Source organism: Bufo gargarizans, chromosome 4, assembly GCF_014858855.1.
Source record: "Bufo gargarizans isolate SCDJY-AF-19 chromosome 4, ASM1485885v1, whole genome shotgun sequence".
NCBI lineage: Eukaryota > Metazoa > Chordata > Amphibia > Anura > Bufonidae > Bufo > Bufo gargarizans.
In genome coordinates this window covers 267585908-267613060 of record NC_058083.1, presented here as the reverse complement: position 1 = coordinate 267613060, position 27153 = coordinate 267585908, and the positions used below count along the sequence as shown (strand labels likewise).

At 46.0% G+C, this 27153-nt stretch overlaps 1 protein-coding gene across 1 annotated transcript in view; it reads left to right on the top strand.

The window, feature by feature from the left end:
* Positions 1-2147: 2147 nt before the first annotated feature.
* ME1 (malic enzyme 1) overlaps positions 2148-27153 on the top strand; it is a 356258-nt gene continuing 331252 nt past the window's right edge. Inside the window, exon 1 of the mRNA XM_044289917.1 lies at positions 2148-2391. Within this exon, the coding sequence (XP_044145852.1) occupies positions 2290-2391 (102 nt within the window). The 5' untranslated portion in view covers positions 2148-2289. The remainder of the gene's footprint in view (positions 2392-27153) is intronic.

Genomic DNA, 27153 nt, shown 5'->3' with positions numbered 1-27153 from the left:
AGCAGTGGCGGATCCAGAGCCTGGTGTCGGGAGGGGCACTTCCAGATTAATTTCTGTCCGCCGCCACAAAACAATGGTGCTTATAGAACAGACTACACAGTGTAGCGGTATACTGTATATTGTGTGGCACAGTGTAGAGGTATACTGTATATTGTGTGGCACAGTGTAGGCTATATGTGTATAACATGAACATATTTCACATGAAAACTTACAATTACTTGGCTTGGCCCTTGGGGATCTCGGACGCCACTTCAACACTTTGGCCGGGGGCTCGGCGGAGCTGATGTTGTGCTTTATCCTAATGAGAAAGATTTCATAATAAGGATTTGGAGAAGGGGCAGAGGGATAGCAGAGCAGGGAGAGGCTGGTGCTGCTACTAGGGGGTCATACCATGGGGAGTAATAAAGCCCACCATAATGCCCCCCAGTAGAGATAATTCTCCTTATGTGACAGTGCAAAAAATACCCCTTTGTAATGCCCCCAGTTGAGCTAATGTCACCATAATGTGCCAGTATAAAATACCCCTATATAGTGCCCCCAGTAAATGCCCCCATAGTACTCCTCTCCTACCTTCCTCCTAGTGCCTCCCATAATGGAGTAGTATAAAATGCCCCATATATAGTGCCCCAGTAGATGCCCTCAGTGTCCCCGACAATTTGCAAGTATAAAATACCCCTTCTTACTGCCCCCCGTAGATGACCCCATAGTACACCTCTCCCCCCTTCCCCATAGTACCCACCATAATGTGTCCCAGTATAAAATGCTACTGTACAGAGCCCCCCATATAAAATACCCCTATTTTCTGGCCTCAGTAGATGCCCCTATAGTGCCCACCAGTAATGTGCCAGTAAGTGCCCCCATAGATGCCCCCCAATCATGTGCTAATAATATGTGCCCCCCAGTCATGTGCCAGTAACAAAAGCAACCCCCATCATGCGCCAGTAATAAGTGCCCCCAATAATGTGCAAGTAAGATGTGCCAGTAACAAGAGCCCCCCCAATCATGTGCCAGTAACAAGAGCCCCCCCCAATCATGTGCCAGTAACAAGAGCCCCCACCATCATGTGCCAGTAACAAGAGCCCCCCCAATCATGTGCCAGTAACAAGAGCACCCCCCATCATGTGCCAGTAATAAGAGCCCCCCCCCCCCCAGTAAAAGTATTGTACATGTAAAAAAAAAAAAAAAAAAGTTATACTTACTTCCATGTCAGCGATGCGATGCAGGCCTCTTTCGGCCTGTGTCCAGCGCTGTATGGCTCAGGCGGCGCAATGATGTCATTGCGTATTCCTGCGCTGGCCTCTGAGAGGAGCAGGGAAGGGACACGTCGGCAGCCTATCAGAGGAACAGGGAAGGGACACGCCTCTCCCTTCCCTTCCCTGCTGCAGCACAGCCATCGGTATGGAGATGAGCACTTCCACAATGGAAGCGCTCATCTCCCTGTGCCCTGCCGCCGCCAGTGCCAGAGAGGCCAGCACTTTTTCCTATAGTGTACAGGCATGGCCACCGCTGACGGATTGCAGGGTTGTTGTAACCATGGAAACTAGCAGTGTATAATATGATGGAAAAATGAATCAAGCCAGCGAAGGAGGCAATATAGACAATCAAAATACATTAGTAAGTGCCTTGTATTAACATTCTCTACATGATAAATGCCACTTACTGAAGTGACACAACCCCTTTAAAGGTTAGTAAATTTCCCGGGGCTGGAACATCGTCCAACTCGCCCCTGTATTGCCCACCTAATGAACAAGGTGTGAAACCGCCCATGGGACAATATTTAGAAATATTACAAATATAAAATATTTAAAAAGGCACTTGCGACTAATTTTTGTTTAACCAAACAGGGTTTGTGACTCTTCTATCAGAAAACTGGCCCCTCTCCCCCTCCGTTATTTGCTAGGCAAGCTATGGAGGAGGCACGTACTACAGGCACAATAAAGTGATTCAACATAGGAAAAAGAGCCGTCTTTTTCTACAAAGTGTTAAAATTCAGTCCAGGTCATTGCATTCCTCCTTCATGGAGCAGCAGTCATGGAGTAGTACAACGATTACGAAATATCCAGAGCACTGTAAAACTTTCCAGCGTGATAGAAGTAAGATGAAGAGGAGCCTTCAGGCAGAGCCTGTGACTCAGCACTTCCCTCCTCCTGTCCCCTAGTGTCAGTGTCACACACCAGCGTCAGCTGATCCTCACAGCTCTGCCTGCACTAATACACTGGACCCCTGCACACCTATCATTAGAATACACAGCACCAGCACATCCTGCTGCTCCCTGGATCACTACCAGCCATGACTTCTCAGCAACAAGTGGAAGACCAGGATGACAGGCGGACCTTCCAGTACACCAGGAAGAGGGGCTATGACATAACACGTGACCCACACCTCAATAAGGTACCAACAGCCATGAAAACGTACAAGATGTAGCAGGGGAGTAACGCACAAACCCTTAACTCAAATTTCTGAACTCATTGCGTTATCTTGAATCAAAAGCAATTGAAGGTGTTTGCTTAACGCATTTAGTTTAAGTGATATGTCTCATAAAGCATGAGTGTTAGCTCTACTACATCTGTATGCACTGCTTCCTTTATGCTGTGCACTCTGGAAACGATAGAGTTAAAATGTCCAAACCCTTGAGAGAGCTCCAGCTGCACTGGGCGTCTTATCCTCATTACAATGTAGATTACTTAGATTTTCCCCCGGGAACACCTATTGTATGGTTTCTCAGATTGATGAGTCCCTGCTAGTATGACCTGCATGAAATCCATCATGTCTGCCGCTCCCCATCACTCAACGAGTGGTTAATACAATTATTGTCCAGAACCGGTAACCTTCCCTCACATCTTTGTTTCATACCTGCAAAAGTGAAGTCATTGCCGATCATTTGCGAACATTTTTACAACAGCTTTTGGCGTCAAAATAGTTGCAAGACCCTTTTTTGAATGCCCATGTGACCCAATATTTTTTTCTTCAAAAGAGTGTTTTTGCACAATCATTGCGCCTTTGGAGTGGCGAGAGAGCGACTCGAAAAGCACCGACACATTTACTATGCCTGAGCCTCATCATAGATTAGGCCCTTTTTCCGCCAGCGCAGGGGTGAAACAGAGCCTGGCGTAGATAGATGATTTTTGTAAATGATCCCCATATATAAAAAAAATTATTTTTGTGACTTATGAAAGGCCTGTGCGAAACTATTTTGTCGCATGGACGTTTTCACTCTGTCCTTCACACTTGCCACCATCACCCTTGGCATATTTACTTACATTTAGGCCTCCTGCACACGACTGTAGGTGTCCCGTGGCCGCATTGCGGACCCACAATATACGGGCACCGTTCCATGCGCATTCCGCATCACGGATGTGGACCCATTCACTTCAATGGGTCCGCAAATCCGGAGATGCGGAACGGAAGCATGGAATGGAACCCTAAGGAAGCACTACGGAGTGCTTCCATAGGGTTTCATCCCGTACTTCTGTTCCGCAAAAAGATAGAACGTGTCCTATATTTTTGCGGAACTGCTGGATCGCGGACCCATTAAAGTGAATGGGTCCGCGATCCGCTGTGGCTGCCCCACGGTCGGTGTTCGTGCATTGCGGCACGCATTTTGCGGGTTGCAGCACGGCCACGGGGCACACACGTTTGTGTGCAGGAGGCCTTAGGCTCGTTTTAGGCATAAAAGTAGCCAAAAAATGACTCCACACAGGAAGGGGAGTCGTTTTTCATGACGGGCACACAAAGAATGATGCACCTAACGCCACCTATACACGTTGCAGAATATGTGCGAATTTTCCGTGCAGATTTTCTACAACAAAATGCCTCCTTAGGGTCTATTCACACGTCTGCAATTTCGTTCCGCATTTTACGGAACGGAATTGCGGACCCGTTAATTTCTATGGGGCTGCACCATGTGCGGCCCGGCTACAGAAATGCGGACCCGCACTTCCGGGTGCGCATTTCTGTTCACGAAAAAATAGAACATGTCCTATTCTTGTCCGCAATTCCGGACAAGAATAGGCATATTCTATTAGTGCCGGCAAAGTGCGGTCTGCAAAATGTGGAACGCACATTGCCACTGTACGTGTTTTGCGGATCCGTGGAATGGATCCTAACATTTATGACAAGACGCACGCCTCGTCATAAATTATTTACAGCCTCCACCAGTGCAAAGGGGGAAACAAAGGGGGACATTTATTAAGACCAGCAGATTATACGCTGGTATAAATCCCGCTGCGCTGCCTCTACATAACTTTGGCCATGCAACATGCTTTAAACTATGCCAGCTCCTTTGCTGGCATAGGTTAAGGTTATTTTCCATGCCATAAACTGGCGTGGAAAATGATGAATGAGACAGGCCGCACGCCACGCCTCCTTTTTTCTACACTTTGCGAAAGTGGCGTGAGCGGGGTATAGTCAGAGTTTGTAGCAAAACTGCGACAAAATCTGCTACCTAATTACGCCAAAAGCTGGCATAAATCAGATAAATGACCGCCAAAGAGAGTAAAAAGCCAGTGTTTGTAAATGACCCCTTATCACTGTGATAATGTAATGGCAGAGAAATGTAAGGGGTCATTTATAAAGACCTGCTTTTTATGCCAGTCTCTTTCCCTCATGCGCTGAGAGAGGGGACACAAAATTTAAGGGCCTCATCATAAGTTAGGCCCACCTCCAGCGGTCTTTGCTCCAGGTGTAAAAACTACTCTACACTACTATTTGCCAACATTTACACCTTTTTCCGGGTGTAAATGTTTGTCAGGGTCGATGTCCCGGCCCCGGCCTCACACTCCCAAGTGTCGAATAAGGTGCAAAAAAGACCCTTGCGACTTCTCTATCTGGCGTTGCGGCGTTCATAAATGACCCCCATAGAGTATAATGGGATTTAGTACAGCGGGTCTGTATTATCATTGTCATTAGTGTGACGGCTGCGTTGTATGTTTACAGGATGTCTATCTGGTTATATGATTACGGTAGTTGCTTGAGTCTTTACAGTGTACATTGTGCAGTGAACATCCAGAATCTACAGAGGTGAATACACTGCCCCCCTCCCCGGTATAACAGCTGACAGGAAAGCCTGTGTGCATGTGAGGGGAAGATGCTGGAATGTCCCATCTCTCTACACAGCACAATCTATAGGATCTGTGCATTTACGTCACCACACTGTGCTGCCAGAGTGCAGCAACCTAAATGTAGGTAGAAGCAGGGAGGAGCAAACAGGAACACACTTGTCTGATAGTTACGATCCATCAGGACACCCCTACCCAACCGTGAAGTTGGTACTGTCCTGGAAGACACAACTAACATGAAGGAAATATGGAGCGTCTTCCTGAGGGGCGCCGTGCTATCATTGGGCACTATCAGTGCATGTTTCTACAGTAAAAAGTCCATGTTACACTACATTAGGGCAGAACCGAATGCAGAGGGCGAAATCTGTGGTAATTCTGCAGGAATTCCACATTGAAATCCTCAGCAAAAAAGTGTATGACATAGGCCTCATGCACACATTTTTTACAGCCCCCATAGAAATAAATGGGTCTAGTGTGATACACAAAAATGCAGATCGGACACGGACCGAAAATACAGTCGTGTGGATGGGAATTTTTTGCCGCACTAAGGCCTCATGCACACGGCCGTGTTCCGCGGCCGAGAGCGGACCGTGGAAACCCGGCCGGGATTCCTGCTGACAGCATGAGCGCATGGCGTCATTGCGCTTCATGCAGCCGCTGCTGTACAGTAATACACTAGTATAGTGTATTACTGTACAGCAGAGGCTGCCTGAAGCGCACGGCATCATAGCAACCAATGACGCCGTGCGCTCATGCTGTCAGCAGGAATCCCGGCCGGGTTTCCACGGTCCGCTCTCGGCCGCGGAACACGGCCGTGTGCATGAGGCCTTAGTGCGGCAAAAAATTCCCATCCACACGACTGTATTTTCGGTCCGTGTCCGATCTGCATTTTTGTGTATCACACTAAACCCATTTATTTCTATGGGGGCTGCAAAAAATGTGGCCTGTACACGGACATCATCCTTGTGCTATGTGCATCTGTGTGGCCGAGCAGGAAATTAGGCTAGTTTCACACTAGCGTTATATATCTCCGGCAGGGAGCCGCATGGAGATGTCTGGATCCGGCACTGCAGGACACCACCTGACAACTGCCGGCCCTATTCACTATAATGGGGACCAGCGGAGATCCCGCACACAGTGGGTTTCGTCCGGTCTATTGTTGCCATGTTTGTTGGATTTCAGATGGATCTTCTCTGATCCCAATTATAGTCAATGGGGCCAGACATCGATGCAGCAGCTTCCGGCAATGTCGGAAGGCAGAGAGATCTGGCAGGCTGTTTCATGCCAGAACAGCCTGCGGTTCTAAAAGCGCTAGTGTGAAACTTGCCTTATAGAACATGCCCTGTTCAAGTCTGTTCTGCAGACAGGAATAGGCTTTTTTTTTCTACGGGCCCTGTAGAAAGTGCAGAATGCACAAGGACTGCATCCGTATTTTGAGGATCTGCGATTTGTGGACCGCAAAATGGATACGGCCATGTGAATGCACCCTAATCGACATGCTGCAGAGAGTAGGGGGTCATTTACAAAGAGCCGCGTTTTATACCTGTGTTTATTTCCCCTCTGCTCTTCTGGAGGATTCTAATTTATGATGAGGCATGTTTCTCGCTGGAAATTGGGTATACCTCTGGCAGTCTGTGCGCCTGGATTAGGCCTGGGCTACACTGCCACTTTTTGACTATTGAATGACATCTTCAGTCCACAAGATTGCATTCAACTCAGGGGCGGACATACCGCCTGTGCAGCTGGTTCAGCTGCACAGGGGCCCAGCAAGAGAGGGGGCCCATCCCAGTGCCAGCAGAGGCATTTATTTTTTTATCTTATCATATTTTTTATTCCCTACCTCTGCCAACAGGGTAACCAGGGCACCTTGGTGTGGAGGTCAGGAGGGGCGGAGTTTTTTTAGGGGGTGGGGTGGGGCCTGATTAGCACTTACTGCGATTCTGCTGCCCATTTGTGTCTACACTCCATAGCTGAAGGACCTTCAATGACATCATAGTCATGTGATCTTTTCAGCAGTGGAAGTGGAGGTAGGACCTGTGATGAGGTCACCATCATGTGACCAGTGTAGAAAGAGGCAGCTCAGCAGTGGAGACCTATGATGCCATGGAATGAATGTAAGTGCCAGAGAAATGCTGGGAGATGTGGTTCTCCCCATTATACTTTCTCCCTGCTTAGTGGTAGGGAAATATGTTATTTAACTTGGACTGTATGTTAGAGGGGCTAAAAGGAGGGGAGGGGTGTAAGTTACATAGAACTGTATGTTATAGAAGATTGGAGGGAGATGACTGGTGTTATCTACATGGGACTTGATATTTTAGAAGACTGGAGGGTAAGGAGTGGTTATTTATATGGGACTATGTGTTGGAGGGGGTGAAGAAGGGGATTTAAGTTATTTACATGGGCCTGTATGTTATAGAGAACTGTAAGAAAGAGAAGTTATTTACATGGGACTGGAGGGAGAGGACTTGTGTTATTTACATGGGACTGCAAGGTATAGAAGACTGAAGGGAGAGGAGTGAAGCTATTTACATGGGGCTGTATGGTATAGAAGAATGTAAGGAAGATAGGTTATTTACATGGGACTGTATCATATAGAAGACTGGTGGAAGACGACTGGTGATATTTTCATGGGACTGTATGGTATAGAAGACTGGAGGGAGAGGACAGGCATTATAATTTATAGGGGCACTACAGAGATGATTATAACTCTGGGGGGTACGGGAGGAGGTATTATAATTACAGGGGGCACTGCAGGGAACATTATAAATGTGGTGGTGGTGGAGGGCATTACTACTAATCAGGGCCTCTATAGTAGTGCCTTATAGATTATAAGAGGTGCCCTATAGGGAGGCCTTATTAGTACTGAGGGCACTGTAGGGAGCCTTATTACCACTGGGGGTACTTTTTGGGGGTGGCTTCCGCCTGGCAGTAAGCCCGGTAATGTCACTGGCACTAATGGACATGCTTTAGACTGTAAAATGGCTAGGGCAGCGCTAAAGCCACTCATCAGTGACGGTCTGTGTTGAGCCCATGTTCATATATGACTGTCACCGAAGTACGACTACCTAAAATTTAACCTTTATTTCGGTCAACTAAAAATGAAAATTCCCTAAGGAAGGGAACATAAATAGTGCAAAAAACAAACACAACAAAAACACAAAACAATTGAAAGAGCAGGATCAGACAAGCGAATCAAAATGAGGAAGATGAAGGGGAGGAACGCATCAAGGCAACCTGTGCCATATCAGTATCTGTCCCTATGATGTCCCTTTTTGACTCCTCAGCCCGGAGACGTGTCTTAATGGTAGGCACACTCCGTCCACGTACCTATGCTGTCTATCCTTATGGTGCCCTTTGTATACTATCCCATATGGATATCTGGGTAATAGTATATGTATTAGATATCGGTTGTACAATCACGTGTCCCAACACGTTTCCCCCCTTCCTCTCATTGAAGGGGTTCATCAGGGGACAAAAACACAAATGTCAATCAAACACAACAAGTGTTCAACAGATATCCATAAAGATGGATTATTGAACTGAAGGCCACAACCAAGACGAGTTCACTAGATATAAAAGAATCCGCACACGGTTATATTATAATAAACCAACTCCATCAAGGGAGCTACATCATATTTTGCCCCCTGGAGGCCCTTTCCAAGACGTTCACCCGGGACCGTTGATTTGGATCCCCATCTAGACTACCAGCTAAGTACCTCTCTGACTGTTGGGGAGTTGGTTTATTATAATATAACCGTGTGCGGATTCTTTTATATCTAGTGAACTTCCTGTGAAGGGGGCACATATCTGACCATTACTACTGTGAGGGGGCACATATCTGGGCATAACTACTATGTACTGGCACAAAGGGGGAATATGTGGGGGCATTAAGGGGACTGGGTGTGTATACTGTAGTTATGCTTTGGGCAGTGGTGTGACCTAGTATGAAAAGAATATATATACATATTGTAAACATATTCACAGGATGTTTTTTATTTGCACATACTGTATATGTTTATATTTGTATGTGTGGTTTGGGGAGGGGGGTACATCCTTTGCACAGGGGCCCTTTGCTACCCGTGTCCACACCTCAACTGAAGGCATTCATTTGGACCTGTCTGGATAGATCCTCAGCATCTGATCGGTGGGGTCTAACTATCAGATGCTGATGACCTGATAAAGACTGATGCTCCTGTGAGCCCTATTCACTTGAATGGGGCTGAGCTGCCCCAGGCCACGTGACCGATGGTTGTGATGTCACTGGTCTGGGTAAGGGCCGCGGTGCTCATAGGAACGCCAGTCCTTCTCAAACAGCTTGTCCTTGTCAGACCGCCACCAATCAAATGCGGATGACCTATCCAGAGGATAGTTTGTCAGTTACAAATAGTCTAATAAACCTTTAATGATTGGCATAAACTTAGGGGGTCATTTACTAACATTTTTACACCACTTTTCGGCATAAAAATTCTTAAATGCCCATGCAACATTATTTTGTCTCACAGGTACCGTCCTCGTCACTTGGGAGTGGTGGGGGCCAGGCCTCGAATTTACTAACATTTATGCCTAGAAACAGGTGTAAATGTTCGCTAAAACTGCTCCTGTCAGGGGCTGGAGTAGTTTTTACACCAGGTGCACGAACTGCCGAAGGGGCGCCTCATTTATGATTAGGCACACAAATTATTATATTAGGCGCATCCTTCAGCAGTGCAGGGGAGAAATCAATTACCGGAGTAAAACGCTGGTTTTGTAAAGGTCCCTTTACACGGGATGACGATCTAGCACAGTGGTGGTGAACCTATGGCATGGGTGTCAGAGGCGGCACTCAGAGCCCTCTCTGTGGGGCACCCGCACCCTGGAAAAAGTCTATGGTGTACCAATATGCTTTAGACTTTTCCTGCCATTCATCAGCGCAGGGCGCACTATGAGCAGCACTGGCAGTGCATTGAATGTAGGCAAGCTATTATAGCTAAATGATAAAGTACATGGAAGATATACTATACTGGTATTCACTTCAAATCGCTGTGTTGGCACTTTGCTATAAATAAGTGGGTTTTGTGATTTCTAAAAGGTTCACCATCAATGATCTAGTAGATTGTCGGGAAGGAAATGTTCCTTCTCGACAATCTGCTAATCACTGTCGGAGGAGACTGGTAATTGGCGGTGCATTTACACTGCCAGATAATCGCTAACGAGCGATTACTGTTCAATTGTCGGCTCATGTAAAGGGCGGCCCTGCTATGACCTCCTTTATCTTTACTAATCCCTTTATGGGCAGGAATGCACTATGTACATACAAAAACAGGTCTTATCTGCTTCCACTGGTCCTGTTAGTGCTGACTCCAGCTCCTTTCAATCTTGATCTAAAGTTCATTGGACACACATTTGAGGAAGTGTTGCCTTTCACTAACATACTAGCTTATTAGAGATTAGGGCACTTGGCAGGGTCAGACCGATAGGCAGTCCATGTGCCATTGTATGCACCTTTGACCTATGCTGTAAAATACTGAAAAAATCATGAAAATGCTGTGTTGTAACCTGGATTAGAGCTCATGGGGATATTACAGTTTTCTACAAACCTCAAGTTGTAGAGAGCCTTAAAGGGATTCTCCAGCACTAGAAGAAGATGGCTGCTTTCTTCCATCACTTTCCATACCTCTTCACCAGATGTGGTATTACAGCTCAGCATCATTTACTTCAATGGAGATGAAATGTAATACCATGGACAGGAGGGGTTGTTTTTGGAAGAAAGCAGGCATGTTTTTCTAATCCCGGACAACTCCTGTAAGGGTGACTGGTCACTGCTCCTCACATATCTGTTTCCGTAAATATTTCTATTTCACGTGAAAGATGAGCTAGAGCATCATTCTTATGATTCTGTGTTGAGCCGTTTCTCTGTTATTCCTACTAGAAGTATATGGATGAATTACCTGCTGTGTGTTACCAGTTGTGGGAATGTCCCTGCATATATGTCATTGTTGAACCAGTGCCAGACTATGGGGGACACAACCCAACTGATAACGCAAAGTTGACAATTAATTGTAATTGCATGTGGAATGCAAGCAGTTACTAAAACAGACATGTCAGGAGAGGTGACAGGTCTTCTTTAACACACTACCTGTAGCATACCTATGGCATTCTATAAGGCCATACTTTTCTACTCCTCCAATTTCATCCATTCATTCTTTTATCAATTTATTCACACAGCACATCTGTATTGCAGTACTATATATAGGCATCATGCTGCATATAGACCCGTAGTACTACACTACACTGACACTGAGGCTTTGGGCCTCCTTCACACAACCGTATGGCTTTTTCAGTATTTTGCGGTCTGCAAAAAATACGGATGACATCCGTGTGCATTCTGTTTTTGCGGAACGGAACATCTGGCCCCTAATAGAACAGTACTATCCTTGTCTGTTATGCGGACAATAATAGGACATGTTCTATCTTTGAATGGAAAAATGGAAATACGGAAACGGAAGGCATATGGAGTACCTTCCGTTTTTTTTGCGGATCCATTGAAATTAATAGTTCCGTATACAGTCCGTATAAGGAACGCAAAAATGGAACGTAAACGAAAAAAAAAAACATTTGTGTGCAGGAGGCCTTGGGGCTCGTTCACACGAACGTATTTTGCGTATACGGAACCATTCATTTCAATGGGTCCACAAAAGATGCGGACAGCACTCTGTGTGCTGTCCGCATCCGTTGCTCCGTTCCGTGGCCCCTCAAAAATTATTAGTCCTGTCCTATTCTTGTTCATTTTGCGGACAAGAATAGGCATTTCTATAATAGGCCTCGTGTTCCATTCCGTAAACTGCGGACCGCAAAAAAAGGCACGCTCGTGTGAACGAGCCCTTACTAAGATTATATCAAACTTACAATTTAGGAACTCTGATATAATATGTATGGGGTAGTTCCTCATGGAAACTGTAAGCTTTAGTGGACGTGCAGATTACTGCTCATAATAAGCAGTTTTGTATTTTGCAGTATAGTGCTGTATGTACTATAGGCTGTAATCACCAGTTGCTGTCCCCATTGGGGCTCACATTCTTATTTCCCTTTATCATACACATTCTACACTATTCATAGGAAGCCATGAACCCATCAGAAATCAAACGCTGGCAGAACACCGAACCGTGCTGCTCATTTACAATATTTGTCCTTATCATCTAATAGTTTTAGGGATGTTCAACCTGCGGCCCTCCAGCTGTTGCAAAACTACAACTCCTAGCACGCTCTAAAAGCTGTAGGCTGACCAGGCATACTGGGAATTGTAGTTTTGCAACAGCTGGAGGGCCACAGGTTGGGCATTCCTGAATTATACCATGCTTCGATAAAGGGGTTGTCAGGCCTAGGAGCCAACAAACAACAAAATGCTCTTAACCTGTGTCCATTAAAAAACCTGTCCATTGTCCCGTTGTGCCCTCGATGCTGCCCTTTTCCTTGCTGCTTCTGGTCCCCACAGGTCCACAATGTGGCCTGGACCCATGACTGCTGTAGCCAATCACAGTCTCCTGACCACTGAGGCCTGTATTTGGCCAAATTGGTGATGGGACCAAGCCGCTTCCTGATCCTGCAGTGACCTGAAGCAGCTGGGAACAGGACGGTGGCATGGCAAGACTTCAAACTGTTTTTTTTTTAATGGGGCACAGCTTAGGAGCATTAGGGCTCTTGCACACGGGTGTCACGTTTTGGCTCCGGAGGCGTCCCGGGTGCAATGCAGCAAACCCGTGCAAGTAGGTACCCAATTGCAGTCAGTTTTGACTGCGATTGCATTCCGTTGTTCAGTTTTTATCGCGTGGGTGCAATGTGTTTTGCACGTGCGTGATAAAAAACTGAATGTGGTACCCAGACCCGAACTTCTTCACAGAAGTTTAGGTTTGGGTTCAAGGTTGTGTAGATGTTATTATTTTATCTTATAACATGGTTATAAGGGAAAATAATAGTATTCTTAATACAGAATGCATAGTACAGCCGGCATCTCTTTCTTCTTCTTTGAGGAATAGGACATCTGGGCAGGGAGGAGGAGACTCTGGCAATAGGCTGCTGGGATGATATCATAGCAGATAGGGGGTAATTTACTATTGTGAAATACACCTATATTAGGCTTATTTCAGGTGCAGATGGCGGCTCAACATTTAGTTGCACCTCTATCTGCGACGTCGCCCTGCTCACGGCAGGTCTAAAATTGTGCGTGTGACGTGGGTGACGATGTCTTACATTTAGAACTGGTGGTGGATGCACTGAAGTTATGGAGAGGCCTGGACCTCTTTAATAACTTCGGTGGAACCACTGCCAGCTATGGGTTTTTTTTCACGGCCTCTGTTGTGTGCGCCTTGACATGGTTGCCATGCATGCTGTTGCCTGTGGCAACGTGTAGTGGTTGTAGCATGTAGGTGGCTCCTTATTTCCCCTGGGTCCTTCCCTGTCTGGGGTTAATTATCTGGCTGTTGTAGATTTAGGTGTGTCTTGGGTGTGGCCTCTTGACTCTTTATATGTTGTGTTGTGGGAATTAGGTCAGTGGCCTTCCAGCCTTTGTGTAAGCTGGAGTGCTGCTCCTATTCTGGATATACCAGCTGTCCAGTGGGAGGGCCTCTAGCTAGAGATCAATGTCACCTTGATGTTTCCATATTCCCTATGTTTTTACCTTCCTTTGTATCTATGTTTGGTGTGGGTTATGTGCGGTGTCTGTTGCATGTCTAATTGTTGTTACATGTCTGTCATGTGGTGTCTGTCTTCCAGCATGTTTGCTAGACATTTTTCCCTGTGAGTAGCATACCCTCCATAAGGGGATTTCTGGGTTCTCCGTAAGGGAGAAACACAAGTCGGTGAGCAGCATTGCCTGGGGCCACCATGCTTCCTGTCTGCATGGGGGTCCGGTGGTTGTTGTGGCCGTGGCAGATAAGTGTTGTTTCTGGGCTCTTACCTGCCGATTCAGTGGCTGTTCACTGGCTGTCCCTTTCCTTGTAGCTAGGTCAGTGGAGACTCCTGTTCATCCGCTTCTGGGATGAACAGGTTGTCTCCTGCCTGCTCCTAACCTCATTGCAGGGATCTTCAGTGTGACTCAGGTTCCTGTGTGAGCCCACCTAGCATCTGGGTCTGCTCATATGATTAGGAGTCATTGACCAGGATTAGGGCGGCATTAGGAGGTGACCTTTTCCTGGTGTCCGGGCCGAGCTGCTTCCCTGTTTTCCTATGCTTTACGGTGGAAGTCCCCCCCCCCTCACTCCCCACCGTGACAGTTTTATTAAGACCGGTGTCTCAAACGCCGGTCTTAATAAATGTGCCCCAAAGTCTCTACCCACCAGCTCAGGAACATCTGAGAATTAGAGACTGAGGTGCAGAGGGAAAACTGCTAAATAACACATGATGTGCTATTCCTCACGTACATATAGATGGAGGCTATCTGAATGTGTATGCTTTAAGTTATTACCGTATTGTTCGCCTTATAAGACGCACCGGCCGATAAGATCCACCTAGGTTTTTGAGGAGGAAAAAAGGAAAATAAATATTGTGCACCTAAAGGTGTGCTTTTGGTGGGTTTTGAACTAATGGTGGTCTGTGGATGACACTATTATGGGGGATCTGTGGATGACGCACTGTTATGGATGTCTGTGGATGACACACTGTTATGGGGGCATCTGTGGATGACACACTGTTATGGGGGCATCTGTGGATGACACACTGTTATGGGGGCATCTGTGGCTGACACACTGTTATGAGGGCATCTGTGGATGACACACTGTTATGGGGGCATCTGTGGATGACACTGTTATGGGGGCATCTGTGGATGACACTGTTATGGGGGCATCTGGGGGTGGCACTGTTATAGGGGCATCTGGAGGTGGCACTGTTATGGGGGCATCTGGGGGTGGCACTGTTATGGGGGCATCTGAGGATGGCACTATTATGGGGGCCTCTGGAGATGGCACTATTATGGGGGCTTCTGGGGATGGCACTATTATGGGGCCATCTGGGAATGGCAGGACACTGCTATGGGGGGATCTGTGGATGACACATAGCATCTTATGCTATGTGTCATCCACAGATCCCCCCCATAACAGTGTCCCTTTGTAGTGAATGACCCCAAATACAGGGGGTGGGGGTCGGCATCTTGTTTTGTAATGGCAGCGGGGCCCAGTGCAGTCACTGTATTCTACTACACCGGTCCCTGCTCACTGTAGTAATCATATAGGCAATGTTAATTCATCTCCAATCCAGGCTGTAGTACGGTACTTACTACTAACTTCCATAGCAGGCAGGAGGCCGGGCGAGCGGGCGGGAGGCGGCAGCGTAACTCACGCGCCTGCGCCGCCTGCTTCATTCATAAAGTGGGCGGAGCAGGCGCGTGATGTAGTGAGTTACACTGCCGCCTCCCGCCCCGCTCGCCCGGCCTCCTGCCTGCTATGGAAGTTAGTAGTAAGTACCGTACTACAGCCTGGATTGGAGATGAATTAACATTACCTATATGATTACTACAGTGAGCGGGGCCCGGTGTAGTAGAATACAGTTACTGCACCGGGCCCCGATGCCATTACAAAACAAAATGCCGGCCCCCAGTCCCTCCTCCCTCCTGCTGATACACACGTCGGCCGCGCTGTGCAGCAGCGCGGCAGCGATGTATCAGTGTAAAATTGCAGCATTCGCCCCATAAGATGCAGTGCTATTTTCCCCCCTATTTTGGGGGGGGGGGGGGGGGAGTGCGTCTTACAGGGTGAAAAATATCGTATATGTTTGGTGTTTTTCAATTTTAGATTCATAATATCTGATGAAGGTAACAAAATGCAGGGTGACCTTTTATAAAAAAAAATACTGTATATATTAGTTAAACAAAAACACACACAAATGTATTTTAACTCAGGTCAGTAACAAAATCCGCATACAACTTGCACTGATCTGGTCACCTGTTACAGTATAGTGCAATATGTAAAGGCTGTATTACACTGGCAGATTTTCTGCCAGATAATCGCTAACGAGCATTCGTAGTAATGCTCATTAGTGATGATCTAGCAGTCTAATACCGCCGCAGATAATGAACGAGGAAACGTTTGTGATCTTTTTAGCATGCTGCCGGTGGCGGATCATGCTTTCTAATCACAATTTGCAGCCGGCAAATAGGTAGATAACATGGCGATGAGCGATGGCATAATGATCGCTCCTCCCTATACTGTGAAGGAGATCGCTGCATGTAAAAGCAGCAGTCTCCTCCACTAGCCATCAACTTTATGCTGACCTCACTGAGGGCAGCATAAAATAGTAACAGAAATGCTGATGTCAGCGATGTGTCACACATCAGCTAAAAGTAAGTGGTTTCCGAGAACCAGCATCATAAACATTGCAGCCCAGGCCTTGGGAAGAGTCAAATCTTCTTCAATCAAGACAACGTATAATACTGTCTAACACAGCTAGTTTCTCTCAGTTTAACTCATGTTTATAACGTTGTTAATTGTTTAGCACTTATAGAGGGCATTATTGGTGGGACTGGGATGGCGGGGGAACACCCTTTATGACGTGGAACAGCATTGTCACTTGCTGCATCTACATCACTACGCCTTCCTGTCTCTTACAGACAGCTAGGAGCATCAGGCCTTCTCCGCCATCTACACTCCCACCTTTATCCCTTTGCAATGAGAGTCAGAGAAGCTTTGGATGAGAGCCACCCTTAAAAGACAAGAGACTCTCCTCCACTCTCTCCTCATTTACTATTGTTCCTGACTATTAATGGCCCAGGGACTCACAACATGGTGCACTCTACCTTGTTGATATCACAAGCTGTTCTATCACCTTTTCCTTTATATTGTATAACTGGTTGTATACCTTGTTGTTACTTTATGACTGTTACAAACCACCCCCCCCCCCCTCATACCCCATCCACATACACCCCTATATAGTTCACCAGGATCGTTCAGACAGTAACGTAGTTATCTTTACCATTAGATCAACTCAATACACAACAGTGCTAATTGATCTCTTAACATTACCATGGCATCACTAAAACTGATCTCGTTCAACACCAGGGGCCTTAATTCCGCCATTAAAGGCTCACAAATACTACATGACCTTAAGAAAGAGAGAGCAGACATCATCTTCCTTCAGGAAACCCATTTCCTGAAAGAGAAAACTCCAACTTTCCATAAACACTACTACGACAAATGGTTCCATTCCCATACCCCCAACAAAAACTGCAGAGGAGTCTCTATAGCATTTGCAAAACACATCTTCTTTGATCTTTTAGACTCATATATAGACTCAGAGGGTAGAATAGTGGTCCTCATTGGGAAACTAGAAGGCTGTTTAGTCACTTTAGCAAATCTTTATGCGCCAAACACCCAACAGGCCCCCTGGCTCCGCACCTCACTGGCACTCTTAGACAGCCTCAAACAGGGTGATCTAATTGTAGGAGGAGACTTTAACGTAGCACTAGAACCCCTCATCGACACTACCTCTGGGAAATCGCTACTCTCATACAAAGCGCTTAGACATATTAAAAAGTAATTACAATTTCTCTCACTAACAGATACATGGCGTAAACAATCCCTTGCATCCTCTCATCTCCAACAACTAAAATCTGCTTGCTTGCAACTTAGAGACATACTAAACAAAAATTCTGCAAAAATGTACATGTCTGTCAAGCATTCCTTTTATGCTCATGGCGATAAAGCGTCGAAACTTATGATGTCTCTCATTAAAAGAAGGAAACCCAGAACCCAAATACTAGAAATTAAAACAAGATCTGGAGAAGTACAGTTGCAAGAAAAAGTATGTGAACCCTTTGGAATGATATGGATTTCTGCCCAAATTGGTCATAAAATGTGATCTGATCTTCATCTAAGTCAAAACAATAGACAATCACAGTCTACTTAAATTAATACCACACAAAGAATTAAATGTTACCATGTTTTTATTGAACAAACCATGTAAACATTCACAGTGCAGGTGGAAAAAGTATGTGAACCCCTAGACTAATGACATCTCCAAGAGCTAATTGGAGTGAGGTGTCAGCCAACTGGAGGAATCAAGCAGATGAGATTGGAGGTGTTGGTTACAGCTGCCCTGCCTTATAAAAAACACACACCAGATCTGGGTTTGTTTTTCACAAGAAGCATTGCCTGATGTGAATGATGCCTTGCACAAAAGAGCTCTCAGAAGACCTACGATTAGGAATTGTTGACTTGCATAAATCTGGAAAGGGTTATAAAAGTATCTCCAAAAGCCTTGCTGTTCATCAGTCCACGGTAAGACAAATTGTCTATAAATGGAGAAAGTTTAGCACTGCTACTACTCTGCCTAGGAGTGGCCGTCCTGTAAAGATGACTGCAGGAGCACAGTGCAGACTGCTCAATGAGGTGAAGAAGAGTGTCAGCTAAAGACTTACAAAAGTCTCTGGCATATGCTAACATCTCTGTTAGCGAATCTACGATACGTAAAACACTAAACAAGAATGGATTTCATGAAAGGATACCACAGGGGAAGCCACTGCTGAAAAAAAAAAAACATTGCTGCACGTTTACAGTTTGCACAAAAGCACCTGGATGTTCCACAGCAGTACTGGCAAAATATTCTGTGGACAGATGAAACCAAAGTTGAGTTGTTTGGAAGAAATACACAACACTGTGTGGAGAAAAAGAGGCACAGCACACCAACATCAAAGCCTCATACCAACTGTGAAGTATGGTGGAGGGGGCATCATGGTTTAGGGCTGCTTTGCTGCGTCAGGGACTGGACGGATTGCTATCATCAAAGGAAAAATGAATTCCCAATTTTATCAAGATATTTTGCAGGAGAACTTAAGGCCATCTGTCTACCAGCTGAAGCTCAACAGAAGCTGGGTGTTGCGACAGGACAACAACCCAAAGCACAGAAGTAAATCAACAACAGAATGGCTTAAACCAGGCATGCTCAACCTGCGGCCCTTCAGCTGTTGCAAAACTACAACTCCCAACATGTCCGAACAGCCTACAGCTATCAGTCTACAGCAGGGCATTGTGGGAGTTGTAGTTTTAAAACAGCTGGAGGGCCGCAGGTTGAGCATGCCTGGCTCAAACAGAAGAAAATATGCCTTCTGGAGTGGCCCAGTCAGAGTCCTGACCTCAACCCGATTGAGATGCTGTGGCATGACCTCAAGAAAACGATTCACACCAGACATCCCAAGAATATTTCTGAACTGAAACAATTCTGTAAAGAGAAATGGTCAAGAATTACTCCTGACCGTTGTGCACGTCTGATCTGCAACTACAGGAAACGTTAGGTTGAAGTTATTGCTGCCAAAGGAGGTTCAACCAGTTACTAAATCCAAGGGTTCACATACTTTTTTTTACCTGCACTGTGAATGTTTACATGGTGTGTTCAATAAAAACATGGTAACATTTAATTATTTGTGTGTTATTAGTTTAAGCAGACTGTGATTGTCTATTGTTGTGACTTAGATGAAGATCAGATCACATTTTATGACCAATTTGTGCGGAAATCCATATCATTCCAAGGTGTTCACATACTTTTTCTTGCAACTGTATCATCTGATAGCTCACAAATAGAAAGATAATTTATAGCCTTTTATACCTCACTATACCAACTTAATTCCCACACAGCAAGAAATGAGACACAGGATAAGTCCAAACATATAGACCTGTTCCTTTCCCGTATTACATTACCTACTCTCCCACCCTCTGCTCACACTGATTTGTCCAAGCCTTTCACTCTGAATGAGGTCCAGTCTACCCTGAAAAGATGTCCTAAATCCAAGGCCCCTGGTCCGGACGGGCTACCTTGCGCTTATTATACTTCCTTCTCTACTATCCTACTTCCGCAGCTGACAGACACTTGTAATGCATACCTACGGGCATCTCATATCCCAAAGCAAGCATTAGGCCTCATGCACACGACCGTTGTGTGCACCCGTGGCCGTTGTTCCGTTTTCCGTGATTTTCTGCGGACCCATTGACTTTCAATGGGTCCGTTGAAAACTCGGAAAATGCACCGTTTGTCATCCGCCTCCGTGATCCGTGTATCCTGTCCGTAAAAAAAATAGGACCTGTCCTATTTTTTTGACTGACAATGGTTCACAGACCCATTCAAGTCAATGAGTCCGTGAAAAAACACGGATGCACACAAGATTGGCATCTGTGTCCGTAGGCTACTTTCATACAGACGGATCCGAAAAACCGTCTGCATAAAAGCTTTTTCAGAGCTGAGTTTTCACTTCGTGAAAACTCAGATCCGACAGTATATTCTAACACCGAGGCGTTCCCATAGTGATGGGGACGCTTCAAGTTAGAATATACTACGAACTGTGTACATGACTGCCCCCTGCTGCCTGGCAGCACCCGATCTCTTACAGGGGGCTGTGATCCGCACAATTAACCCCTCAGGTGCCGCACCTGAAGGGGTTAATTGTGCGCATCATAGCCCCCTGTAAGAGATCAGGGGCTTCCAGGCAGCAGGGGGCAGACCCCCCTCCCCAGTTTTAATTTCATTGGTGGCCAGTGCGGCCCCCCTCCCTCTATTGTATTAATATCATTGGTGGCCAGTGCGGCCCCCCCGGCCCCCCTCCCTCTCTTTATTGTATTATCATTGGTGGCCAGAGTGCGGCCTCCCCCCCCGATCATTGGTGGCAGCGGTGAGTTCCGATCTGAGTCCCAGTTTAATCACTGGGGCTCCGATCGGTAACCATGGCAACCAGGACGCTACAGCAGCCCCGGTTGCCATGGTTACTTAGCAATATTAGAAGCATCATACTTTCCTGCTGCGCTGTCTGTGACCGGCCGGGAGCTCCTCCTACTGGTAAGTGACAGATCATTAAGCAATGCGCCACACAGACCTGCCAGTAGGAGGAGCTCCCAGCAGGTAAGTATGATGCTTCTAATATTGCTAAGTAACCATGGCAACCAGGACTGCAGTAGCGTCCTGGTTGCCATGGTTACCGATCGGAGCCCCAGCGATTAAACTGGGACTCCGATCGGAACTCTCCGCTGCCACCAATGATCGAGGGGGGGGGGGAGAGGGGAGGCCGAACACTGGCCACCAATGATATTAATACAATAGAGGGAGGGAGGGGGGGCCGCACACTGGACACCAATGATATTAATACAATAGAGGGAGGGAGGGGGGCCGGGGGGGCTGCACACTGGCCACCAATGATAATACAATAGAGGGAGGGAGGGGGGGCCGGGGGGGCCGCACGCTGGCCACCAATGATAATACAATAGAGGGAGGGAGGGGGGGCCGGGGGGGGTCCGCACACTGGCCACCAATGATAATACAATAGAGGGAGGGAGGGGGCCGAGGGGGGGGGGGCGCACTGGCCACCAATGAAATTAAAACTAAGGAGGGAGGGGGGTCTGCCCCCTGCTGCCTGGCAGCCCCTGATCTCTTACAGGGGACTATGATACGCACAATTAACCCCCCTCAGGTGCGGCACCTGAGGGGTTAATAGTGCTGATCACAGCCCCCTGTAAGAGATCGGGTGCTGCCAGGCAGCAGGGGGCAGTCATGTTACACAGTTCTTAGTATATTCTAACTTGAAGCGTCCCCATCACCATGGGAACGCCTCTGTGTTAGAATATACTGTTGGATCTGAGTTTCACGATCTAACTCATATCCGACAGTATATTCTAACATAGAGGCGTTCCCATAGTGATGGGGACGCTTCAAGTTAAAATTTAACATCGGTTTGGAGAAAACTCTGATCCGATGGTATAATAGGGACTCCTGACTTTACATTGAAAGTCAATGGGGGACGGATCCGTTTGAAATTGCACCATATTGTGTCAACGTCAAACGGATCCGTCCCCATTGACTTGCATTGTAAGTCAGGACGGATCTGTTTGGGTCCGTACAGCCAGGCGGACACCAAAACGATTTTTTCTTCATGTCTGTCGATCCTCCAAAAATCAAGGAAGACCCACGGAAGAAAAAACGGACACGGATAACGGACCTACGGACCCCGTTTTTGCGGACCTTAAAAAAAAACGGTCGTGTGCATGAGGCCTTAGAAGCATATATCACACTGATACACAAAGAAGGGAAAGACCCAAAACAATGCGGTAGCTATAGACCTATCTCGCTACTGAACTTAGATCTTAAGCTATACGCTAGCCCAGGCATCCTCAAACTGCGGCCCTCCAGCTGTTGCAAAACTACAACCCCCAGCATGCCCGAACAGCCTACAGGTATCAGCCTACAGCAGGGCATTGTGGGAGTTGTAGTTTTACAACAGCTGGAGGGCCACAGTTTGAGGATGCCTGCGCTAACCTGTTGGCCAACAGGATGAAACCCCTAATCCCACATCTGGTCTCTGCTGAACAAGTAGGCTTTGTAACTGGGAGGGAAGGGAAAGACAACTCAATGAGAGTTCTGTCCTTGCTACAACCAGCCAACCGCAAGAAGATGCCTCTAATCATGCTGGGGACTGACACGGAGAAGGCGTTTGATAGGGTGGACTGGACTTACATGAGACAAGGGCTTATACATTTCGGCTTCCCCCCCCATCTTTCCCCAGTGAAATCTTTGCAATGTACTCATACCCTACGGCAAAATTGCGGATCAATAAATTACTATCAGAATCATTCGAAATTCAAAACTGAACTAGACAGGGCTGTCCCTTGTCCCCATCTCTCTTCCACCTATCCCTTGAACCACTCTTACAGACTATTAGAGAACATCCAGAGATAACTGGCTTTCACACAAATGAGCACACACACAGCACTGCAGCCTATGCGGATGACATCTTAATTTTCATCACAAACCCACTAGACGCATTTCCGGCATTGCAGACACTTCTCCAAGATCACGGTTCCCTCTCCAATTTTAAGATAAATGAAACAAAGTCCGAAGCCCTGGGTCTCAACATCAGTAATGACCTAATATCTGACCTCAAACAACGCTTCCCATATCACACATTACATACCTAGGCCTCAAAATTAGCAAAACCTGAAAGGACCTCTACAAACTGAATTATGCTCATTTACCCCAGACATTTTAATTTACTTTTGACTCTTGGTCACTCCCATACCTATCATGGATGGGATGTAAAAACCTTATTAAGGCTATACTTCTTCCAAAACTATTGTATCTCTTTCAGGCACTGCCAGTGTCCTTACCAATCTCCTTCTTTACTGAGATCAAAAGAACTACTAACCGATTTCTCTGGCAAGGTAAAAGACCTTGCCTAAATTGTGCATTACTCACGCAACACAAAACAAGAGGGGGAATGGCGCTGCCTGATTGGAGACTATATTATGAAGCGGTACATATCTCGAGATTATTACAGTGGTCGAGAGGAAAGGCAGAGAAACTCTGGATACCTCTAGAAGAATGTCTCGCACAATGTCCATTAAAGTCACACCTATGGGTTAAGGAAGACATTAACCCAGCCCAACTCACACTCAACCTCATTACCCGAGAAACACTTAAAATGTGGCGGTCCTACAAGGAAGATCTTAGTCCCATTCTCTCCCCCCTTATGTTCATAGCAGACATAACAGATTTATACTCAGCCAAATATAGAGATATAGGAATTAACCCCTCAGACCTAAAATCTATCAAGATACAATATTTTCTAGACCAAGATAGCCCTGATGACCCACTTTCCTATACCCAGTTACACCTGATACAGAAGGCCCACATCAAATCATTAATCACCCCTATCCTGACTACATCTAACACATATAGAGAGCTGACCCCTTTTGAGAAACTCATTGCTTTACACCATTCCCCTCGCCATGTTTTGTCACAAGTCTACAAAATACTCCAATCCATTAGATACCCTAATGATATGGCATACATCACAGAATGGAGCAGTGACTTTGAAACTACATTCACAGACAGAGAATCCAAAAAATCGACTTAAGCTCGCATAGGATCACTAGATGCATACGTCTCCAGGAGAACTCCTTCAAACTAATAACCAGGTGGTATCTCACCCCAGTTCGACTCAAACAGATGCACTGCCTCAGCACAGACATATGTTGGAGGTGCTTCCAAACCAAAGGCACATACCTACACATGTGGTGGCACTGCCCTGTGATTCAGCCTTTCTGGACTGAGATACTTAAACTGGCTAAACAAATGTGTTCTTTACCCGAGACCCCATTTCCCCTCTCAGTCCTACTACATGTCAGACTGGAAAACATTCCCTTTAGGAAACGCAGACTTTTCCTTTACCTCATGGCTGCTGCAAAATCCCTTATACCACAATATTGGAATAAAAAAACACCACCGACCGTTTCACAGTGGCTAAATAAGGTCAACCATATTTACCACATGGAGGAACTGTCAGCCTGGGAGAAAAGATCCCACGCGACATTTAAAAAAATATGGGAAGATTGGTTATCCTTCCGAAATACTACACCAGCACTTAACATGCTTTCTAACACATCTGAAACACCGAACTGATCTTCACAAAATCTGTCCGTCCTTGAACACACCCCTTGTACCCAGCCCTCAACTCTCCCCCCTCCCTCTCCCTCACCCCCCTCCCTCACTCCCCTTTCCCATCTACTCGTTACTCCATGTTCAGCAATATGTTATAGAACGAGCACTGTTGCATATTAACTTGTCATAATTGTTCTTGATTTCTTCTACATCGATACAATCTAAACAGTCTCTTATTTTATTATAAAAATGAATAAAAAGAGAATAAAAAAAATAAAAGAGTCAAATCTACCTGAGAAGAGTCCTGGTTATTCCTAATCTCCTGCTCTCTCATCCATCTGCTGATGATTGGCAGTTCTCTCCTAGAGAGAAAGCGAGAAAACTAGGTAGAAGACTGTCAGTCATCAGCAGGTGGGCAGGAGAGCAGGAGATCATGAGTAACCAGGACTCTTCTCAGGTGGCCGGGACTCTTTTCCAGGCCCAGTCTGCAATGATTGTGATGTTGGTTCTCGGCAATCACTTACTTTTAACTTTGAAATAACAGACCGCTGAAATCAACTCCCCTGTCTCTACTTTATGCTGCCGTTGGTATGGACAGCATAAAGTTGATGACGGGTTCTCTTTAACAAAGCTTCTTCAGAACTCCTGTCTATTTTGTATTGTCAGTAGTTCAATGGATGTAATCCTGTTGTTTGCTATCATTGCACTTGAAATAGTATCACCAAATTGCCCTCTGCTTGTTTTGCCACATTGACATCAATAAAAAAAAGTTAGATAACGAGTATTGAGCAAATAAATATGTGATTTGCAAACAAGAACTGGTTGTTGAACTTGACTGCTAGGTAGATTGGGATTTCTATAGCCTGTGAAGTGGCAATTTTTGTTTTTTTGAAGATTCAAATGATAGTCTCAGAACCAAGCAATAATTATAGCTGCTACTCCGTGATCTTTTTTGTATGCCTGTATAAAATTCTAATCTTTACTTATATAGTGCCAACATATTCTGCAGAACTTTACAATCAGGAGGTTCAAGTACAGAGTCATAAATAACATCGCAACAGACAAGTCAACAATTAAAACTAGGTGAATGGCAAAGTGTAGTGGGGAGCGGGGGAGCAGTATACTTACCGTCCGTGCGGCTCCCGGGGCGCTCCAGAGTGACGTCAGGGCGCCCCATGCGCATGGATCACGTGATCGCATGGCACGTCATCCATGCGCATGGGGCGCTCTGACGTCATTCTGGAGCGCCCCGGGAGGCGCACGGACTGTAAGTATACCGCTCCCCCGCTCCTACTATGGCAACCAGGACTTTAATAGCGTCCTGGCTGCCATAGTAACACTGAAAGCATTTTGAAGACTGATCCGTCTTCAAATGCTTTCAGTTCACTTGCGTTTTTCCGGATCCGGCGTGTAATTCCGGCAAATGGAGTACACAACGGATCCGGACAACGCAAGTGTGAAAGAGCCCTTCAATAGATGGGAGCCGTCCAATAGAAGTGAATGGGAATGTCATAGTTGTAATTACACCTGCTCACCACTGTGGCACTGTGGCACTGTGGCAAGTAGGTAAACAGACAAGAGCAGGCAACATTTGTATATGAGCACTGCTTTCTCTTCAAACAGCTGATTGGCTGTGAACCTTTTACAGCGCGTTCCTACATCTCTGTGGTCAATAGCAAGAACGAGCGTACAACACGCGTTTCAAAAATACAAAAACGCCTCAAAAACGCCCGATAAAAACGCCTGTAAACAGCGTTTATCGAATACGCTCAGGTGTGAACCCAGCCTTACATTAAGTCGACTTTCACATTGGCGTTTTCGCTTTCTGTATGTGAGATCCGTTCAGGGCTCTCACAAGCGGTCCAAAACGGATCAGTTTTGCCCTAATGCATTCTGAATGGAAAAGGATCCGTTCAGAATGCATCAGTTTGCCTCCGTTCAGTCTCCATTCCGCTCTGGAGGCGGACACCTGCCTGCAGCATTTTGGTGTCCGTCTGATGTAACTGAGCCAAAACGGATCTGTCAATGACACAATAGAAAACTGATCCGTCCTCCATTGACTTTCAATGGTGTTCAAGATGGATCCATCTTGGCTATGTTAAAGATAATACAAACAGATCCGTTCTGAACGGATGCAGACGTTTGTATTATCTGAACGGCTCCGTCTGTGCAGATCCATGACAGTTCCGCACCAAACGCGAGTGTGAAAGTAGCCGTAACCATTAAATGTGTCCATAATATTTCATATATGAGCAATGTCAAGCAGGAAAGCAGGTTTAACTATTAAAAATATTTATTACCTATGCTTATGATCAGTTATAAAAGTAAAGCTACTTTCACACTTGAGTTGTTTTCCGGTAGTGAGATCCAGCAGAGGATCTCAGTACTGGCAAAGAAGACTTTTCCGTTTAGTCCCCATGCATTCTCAATTGAAAGAGATCCATTCAGGATGCATCAGGATGCCTTCCGTTGAATCAGCATTCCGTTTTGTGACCGGACACAAAACTGTTGCAAGATGCGGTTTTGTGTCCGGTCATAAAAACTGAAAAAAAAAAAAATGATCCGGCACCAAAAACAATGTAAGCCAACGGTGACAAATCCGTTTTTTTTTTTTTTAGGAGCCTGAAAATCCGTCTCTCATTAACTTTCAGTGTATTCAGTGACAAATCAATTTTTTTCTGTTTTGATTTTACAGAACCGCATCCTAACGGAAAAGATA